A 7472-nucleotide genomic window follows, 5' to 3' on the forward strand; every position below is an offset into this window, starting at 1 on the left:
CAAATGTGCTGCATTTGCCCACAACAAATTGATTCAGAAAGCAAACATACCACATAGTGATTGCTTGAAATTAATAAAACATAAACAGATGAATAAATGGCAGTCCAGATGGCACAACCAAGAAAATAATAAGTTGCGTCTCATAAAGCCTGTACTAGGAGAATGGAAATCGAGCACACATCAACAACGTTTTATGGAAGTGATAGTATGCCGTCTTCGTATTGGACATACTCATCTTACACATAACTTTCTGCTAATGAAACATAACAAACCGACCTGTGAAGAATGCGACGAGATACTCACTGTAAACCACATTCTAATTACATGCTCAAAACTTGAGGCACTACGGAGAAAACATTTTACTATATTTTACAATCATACCATCCCATTTCATCCCACCTTGCTTTTAGGAGAAAGAGCACTTGTAAACCTAGCATCTGTTCTCAGTTTCCTAGAAGAAGGAAACTTTTTAAATAAACTATAGATTTAACATTAACCTTGCTCTTGGCGCATGATAGCCTTAGTTGCTTATGCGCCATAAAACCCAACACAACACACAACACAAAAAACAAAATCTTTCAAATCTGCCCGCGTGCGCGAGACGAGGTGCGCATTCGACAGTCACAGCGAGCATTCCGATGCATGCCGTAGCAGGTTTTCGCTGCCGGGTGCCGCCAGGCTTTATCACACCAACGGTCCGGCGCAAGCCGTTGCAGGTTTTGGCTGCACCGCGGTTGCTGGGTGCGCTTTTGACAAGCCTGTTTTCTTTTTGTCCTGCGGTCACGTTGTGTGCACAACGCAGTTTTCGGTGTCGTGCATTTGTTCGTGCCGCGGTGGTCCAAGTTTTACCGCTTTCATTGCCTCACCGCTTTGCCAGCGACGACTCATCGATTGTGACAGCCATGGCAAACCGCGATAAATACACGGCAAAGGACCTCAAGACGAAAATGGAGATTTTGAGTGAGGTGGAACGTGCTGTCCTATCCAAGACGGATATAGCCAAAAAGTACATCAAGAAGAGCACGCTGTCAACGTATCTCAGGAACAAGGAATCGATCAGTGCTGCCTTTCATAAAGACGTTATGGAGCCCTCTCGCAAAAGGCTACGGACGTCGGCCCATCCCGAAGTGGAGAGTGCCGTAATGGCATGGATAAAAGAAGTTTGCAGCCGGAACATTCCGTTAAGCGGGCCCATAATTGCTGCGAACGCTGCAGTCTTTGCCAGCCAAATGGGCATCAGTGAGTTCGGCACTTCGGAAGGCTGGCTGTCGCGTTTCAAGGCGCGTCACGGGCTGACATTTAGAAACGTTTGTGGGGAGTCAGTTGAAGTCGACAAGGAAACATGTGAACAGTGGGTCTCCAGTGAACTGAAGGAACTGCTCGCTGATTATGCGCTCAGCGATGTAGTCAATGCTGACGAGACGGCGATGTATTTCAAATTGCTCCCCAACAAGACCGTCACTTACAAAGGCGACACTTGTGATGGTGGAAAGAGAAGCAAAGAAAGAATCACCGTCATGATGTGCGCAAATGCGACGGGCACGGAACGGTGCCGCTTACTGGTGATCGGCAAGGCAGAGAAGCCTCGCTGTTTTAAAGGCATCAAGATGCTTCCTGTTGACTACACCGCAAACAAAATGTCGTGGATGACACGGGAAATTTTCACCGACTGGCTGCGCAAGCTAGACAGGAAATTCGCTGCACAGAACAGGAATGTTCTCATGTTCGTGGACAACTGTACAGCTCATTGTGACGTGAGTGGACTGACAGCAATCCGCTTGGCATTTTTGCCTAAAAACACGACTTCTGTGCTCCAGCCTATGGATCTTAGAGTTATTCAGAAATTAAAAACGCTTTACAGGTGCCACCTCCTAAAGAGACTTCGGCTTCATTCCAGTTGGCGTAACTTAACCTGTTGCCAGACTATGCTACCAGTGTTTCCACCAAATTTGACGGCCAGACACTCCCCCAACCGAGTGCCTTTATTGTGACAATGTTAAATATATTAGATGTCTTTCTTTACAGTGCCCCCAGATAGCATTTTGCAACAGTTTGCCTCAGTGGTATGCCTGTAGGCTGGAAGACTTAGAGATGCCTGTGTACAGGCCACTCCACCTTTTGAACGTGGTCGACAGAAGCCCCTGCTATCATTCGAGCTCATACAGGATGAGGAGAAAATTCGTATATTGACAGGGCTAGGCTGCAGGCAGCTCTTGAGGAATATTATTGCTGAATTTTCAGCTCTCCGCAAGCTCTGCATACCAAGAGGGTTTGCACTGAGTGACGAGGACACAGTGTTAATGGTGTTTACCAAGTTGTATCACAATGTCAACTTTAGCTTCCTGTCTGTTTTGTTTTCCATCCACAGAACAACTGTTGCAGGTATTATAAGAAATGCCATGTGTATTCTTTCACGAGCACTCGCTGAAGCAGTCTTTTTTCTTTCAAAAGAATCGGTAATGGAAAATCTCACAGTGTATTTCAAGCAGTACAAGAACACTAGAGTCATTCTTGACTGCACAGAAGTGCCCATTGAAAGACCTGGCGACCTTACTTCTCGGCTATTGATGTATAGCCATTACAAAAAGGGCTACACGCTGAAAATTCTTGTAGGGTGTGCTCCTAGTGGCTTGATAAGCATTGTTGGCCATGCATATGGAGGCCGCAGCTCTGATACCCAGCTGACTGCTCGTTCCGATGTTTTGAACATGTGCATGCCATACATAGATCATGTGATGGTCGACAAGGGATTCTTGATTGAAAATCTTTGCAATGAGGCAAAGGTGACAATGGACAGGCCTCCTTTCTTAAAACAGAGGAAGCAGTTGGAAGAATGTGAGGCTCATCGCAATCAAGCAATAGCTCGAGCTCGTGTACATGTAGAAAGAGTAATTCAGCGTTTAAAAGTGTTCAAAATATTGCAAAAGTTTCCTCTGCAGCTTCTCCCTGTATTCGATGAGATTGTTCTTTTGCTTGCGGCAGTTGTAAATTTGTCGAGGCCTATCCTGAGTGAGCAGAAATTCTTGCCAAATTCTGCTTAGGATGAGGTGATGAGTATTGTATTTGCTGCAGGACATAGAGAGCATTTCATAGGCACTCTTATATTATTAACAGCACTTTTATGGTGTCTCTCAAATGTAATGTAGTCATGCCTCATTAATATTGGCAGTTTGGTAACCAGGCAAAACTTCCTGTGAAGCAAGTCGTCCATAATAATGAATTGTGAAGGAAAAATGTTCTTTAAAAAATACATTTTGATTAGTCAGGTTGTGTGCATAAGGGTGGTCAGCAAAGTTGAAGTTAGTTGGGTTTTGAAACTACAAGAAAATTACCCCGTACACCCGATATGACTGAAGTAATGCGGTGCAACTTCATGTGTCTAGTGGCCTATCATAGCTTTATGGCGTATTGTGGTAAATTAAAATTTCTGCAAGTGTTCACATGCATGGTATCGACTCACAGTCTCAGCTGAAGGAGACTGAATTTGGCTTCCTAGATTGAACAATCTTCAGAAAGTTTTCCTCACAGCTATCCCTGTACAAAAATGTAAAAATGGATTGGCTGATTGAGCCACTTCACACTCTAAAGCATGACATCACAAAAAAAAGAGCACTAATCACTTATTCATTTTCACATTTACAGTTATATTCTTAAACAGGCCTATACTCAAAACTCAGATAGTTCAACATCCATTAAAGGAACAAAAATGCATGGGCCCCAATTGTCCCTGTGCATTTCTCTCTTCTCCATTGTTTGTTCAAGTTTACATATTAATGAGGCATAAAAACATTGAAAAGGTCTTGCCTTCAAAATAACTGTCTATAATTCAAGTTGTTCAAAATGACAGGGCCCATATTAATGAGGCATGACTTGTGTCTTGTTACTAGTGACTTGTAATACAAACTACAAGGCCGATGAAAATGACTGAAATCAGACTGAGCTATGATAAAGGAAATGATTAGGGTAATGCTAAAAAGATGACAGCCTGGAAGAGCAAGTATCTAAGAGGATAAATGATAGTTTGTTACGGGAAAACAGTACTTAAGGAATGGGCAGCATAGTCAAGTAAACAGATGCAGTCATGAAAAAAGTCATAACGTAGCAGCAACTAGCAGAACAGGGCTAATTAAAGGCTAGTGGCAGTGGTCCTTGTCATGGAGTGGACATCACTAAGATGATTAGATTTCTGATCCATGTATGTATTTCATGTATATCCATATATATCTGTATATATATCTATATATGTATTACCTTGTGTCTCCAAAGCACCTCTGACAATAAAATGTGACGCACTGTTCCAAAACTATGTGACAGTAAGAGATGCAGATGTGCATTAATCGCATGATTTTCTGTAGTGGAAGGCTGACATCTGCCATGTTTATTACAACACAATAGCATCAATAAAGCGTGTTGCCAAGCTAGTTGGTCCAAGATCTTTTAAAAACTGGGAAAAGATTCTGGCGCAAAAAATTAAAACAATAGCATCAATCTGCACGTAGAGCATTGAATAGGTAGTCCTTGTAAATTACATAGACAGCCCTATGGCAGTTCTCAAAGTACTCCTGATCAAATTTTACGGAACACAGTTTCCACATTTCTGGGGATTGGTAAACAAAAAAATCGCATCTCGGAATACCAAGAATACCCATTTGCACTTGTATTTGGGTCATATATGTGGGTTTGGGGTTATCTTTGCTGAAGGAATTGGCCACCTTTTGTGGACATTTGATCTCTAAAAGTGCTTCTTTTGCAGAGCAACACAAACAATCAAACTTAATTATACCATCTGGAGAGCACCCCATCACAGGAAAGTTTTTCATGATGATGAATCCAGTCTGTTTAACAGATACACTGTGCCCACCGGCTGCCATCAGTGCTATATACATTTTTCTTGCCTCATTTTCTTTCTCTGTGCCTTCCTTCATAGCCTTACTCTGAAAATTACTTTGTTGTAGTACTGCCCTGTACAAGCCACCCAGATTGTGGGGCAATGGCTCAGAATCGAGTTTTTTGGCCTTCGTTATAAATGAATGGCAAACAGTACTGGTAGCAACACCTCTGCGGTAGTTGTGCCATTCTGCATTAGCTGATTGTTGTGAAGTGCGCTGCTCTATAGCACTTATCACATTTTCATTAAAACATTCACATGCTTTGGTAATAAAAGAGTCAAAGTCTACTGCTTCTGTCCTTTTCATCATTTCAAGCAAGCTCAGCACTTGTTGAGCCTCTCTTGTGCTGTCATGATGGGGAATGCTGATGCCTGCAGAAGAACAAAGTCATTTTCACTGACCTATTATCTGAGAGTATAAATATCTCAACCATGCCATGAAATCATTTACATTTCAAACCTACTGATGGTTGCACAATGGCCACTGCATTGGCCAATGATTTGCGTTTGTAGAGCTCTCTTGAATAAAGGTTGTTTTTTTTTTCTAATGATAAGATCTGAAATTTTCTGAGGTGGCTCTTACTTTGTGCTCTGTATGTATCGGCTCAAGTTATTGTACCGCCAAAGGTATAATAAAACAAACCTTTGCAATTCACTGCCTGAGTATTTATTGACTTTTGAAACCTGAGTGAAAATCACATGAATTTGATAACCTGCATGCACACATTTCAAAACTCATAAAAAGAAAAGGTGAAGATGCGAATTAGTTGAGTAGGCATGAATTTAACACCGTTGCTTTAACACTCCTTTTCTTTCCTGTGTATCTGCAGTACATGACTTCGGTCATGCAAAATTTTGTGCTGACTTCAATAGCTGTTGCTTGTAATATTTTTTTTTTTTTTGGCATTAGCTACTGCTTTGCTTTTACTTGGCTTTAGCATAGTACTGTTTCTTTCCTTTGTATTTTAAAAGCAGATGCATCTCATATTGCATGTATCTGAGCTTAGAAATAAAGTTATGCCCATTAGCTTACCTGGTCTTGCTTTTTTGATGATATGCATTTCTGCAGTGCAAACATACGGAAGGTCACTGATGAGTCTTTTGAGTGCACCATCCTGAGGTAAAGGGACCTGTGGTTTCTGGAACTAGATAAGAGGCTTTATTGAGCACTGGAAACAAAGTGCAAAATATGAGATTTTTACACTGCAAGACTACATTAAATGAGGATGAATTATAATGAAGAAATGCAGTTATTATCAAAGTACTGTAATCACAAATGGGGAGAGGAGGAGGAGGAAGACATTTATTTCCGCCGAATATGGTGCAGCAGCCACCTACGAGTCCGCACGCAGGCGTCCGGGGAGGCAGTCTGTCACACCGCGGCCAGAGGACACCCGGCCTCGTCTAGGAGAAGAGGTCTTCAGCCTCGGCCGCCAGGCGGACGGCGAATCGCTGTGTTTTTTCGTCGGAGCTTCTTAGCGTGGTCTCCCATTCATCGCTAGTTTTAATCGCGTTGCGCCCTGGGGCACGAACGCATCTTCATATTATATGATCTAATGTTGCCACGTGGCCGCAAAATTTACAAATTTCGGTTTCTGCACCGTCCCTCTTCCGCCCTCTGGCGCCCGTCCAACTCCTCCACAGGGGCGAAAAGAAATTTCGAGCTTGGAGTCTTCTCCAGTCATACGATTCCTTTTTACTCAGGGATCTAACCGGTGGCGGATATATCCTCCGGTCTTTCTTCAAGTTGTCCGTTACATCCCTAAAGGTACCTATACATTCTTTGGTTTTAGATGTTGTGGAGGCGTCCGCAGCACCCCGAGGTAGCGAGGAGCGGGCGAGCATGTGGGCAGCCTCGTTGCCGGCGAGACCGGCGTGTGCTGGGGTCCAGATTATGGTCACGCTTTCGGCGAGAGACGACTCGTTCAGAAGTTTTGCAGCACGATTGCTGACTCTACCCTTGCTAAAATTTCTAACCGCCGCTTTGCTATCGCTGATGACGTGTTTCACGCCTGGTCGTGCAATGGCAATGGCTATTGCAATCTCCTCCGCCTCTACCGGCGGTAGATCTCGATTTCTTTCTATTCCTATGGCGATCCCAGTGTCCAATAGGGCGACCGAGGTTACGTCGCCTTCTTTCCCGATCGCTGCATCGGTGTAGGCGACCGATCCCGGCGGGAGTTTGTCCAATTTGTTAGCGAGGTGCTTAGCTCTGCTTTTTCTCCTCCCCTCGTCGTGTACGGGGTGCATGTTCTTCGGTATGGGCGAGACGTATAGATGCTTTCTGATTTCTCGATCTATGCTTTCTCTGACACTTTCGCCTTCCCCGGGCGCTAGTAGGTTTACCCAATCGAGGATTTGCCTACCCGCCGCCGTTCCTGCGAGTCGCTCTCTCTGGGACAGCCTGACCGCCGCAGCCAGCTCTTTCCACTCATTATGCAACCCCATTTTCTCTAGAATGTCGTTAGAAGTAGTTATGGGGAGTCCTAGAGCGCACTTCGTGCATCTCCTAATTATGGTGTTTAATTTGTGTTCTTCGGTCTTGTTGATATTTAGGAATGGAGTCGCGTAGCACATTCTGCTC

The 7472-nt window shown here is 43.7% G+C and overlaps 1 protein-coding gene across 1 annotated transcript; it reads left to right on the forward strand.

Moving 5' to 3' along the window:
* The first annotated feature begins 593 nt into the window (after window positions 1-593).
* LOC146192252 (uncharacterized) lies at window positions 594-6251 on the forward strand. Its single transcript, XM_084602415.1, has one exon. The coding sequence runs from the start codon at window positions 2301-2303 to the stop codon at window positions 3039-3041; it is 741 nt and encodes a 246-aa protein (XP_084458541.1). The 5' UTR covers window positions 594-2300; the 3' UTR covers window positions 3042-6251.
* Window positions 6252-7472: the final 1221 nt, after the last annotated feature.

The sequence above is a fragment of the Amblyomma maculatum genome, chromosome 4 (assembly GCF_055883805.1).
Source record: "Amblyomma maculatum isolate TAMU_Amacu chromosome 4, ASM5588380v1, whole genome shotgun sequence".
NCBI classification, from domain to species: Eukaryota; Metazoa; Arthropoda; class Arachnida; order Ixodida; family Ixodidae; genus Amblyomma; species Amblyomma maculatum.

What these genes read in the sequence shown, in the direction of transcription:
- LOC146192252 (XM_084602415.1), top strand. Translation starts at nt 2,301, where the DNA reads ATGGTGTTTACCAAGTTGTATCACAATGTCAACTTTAGCTTCCTGTCT.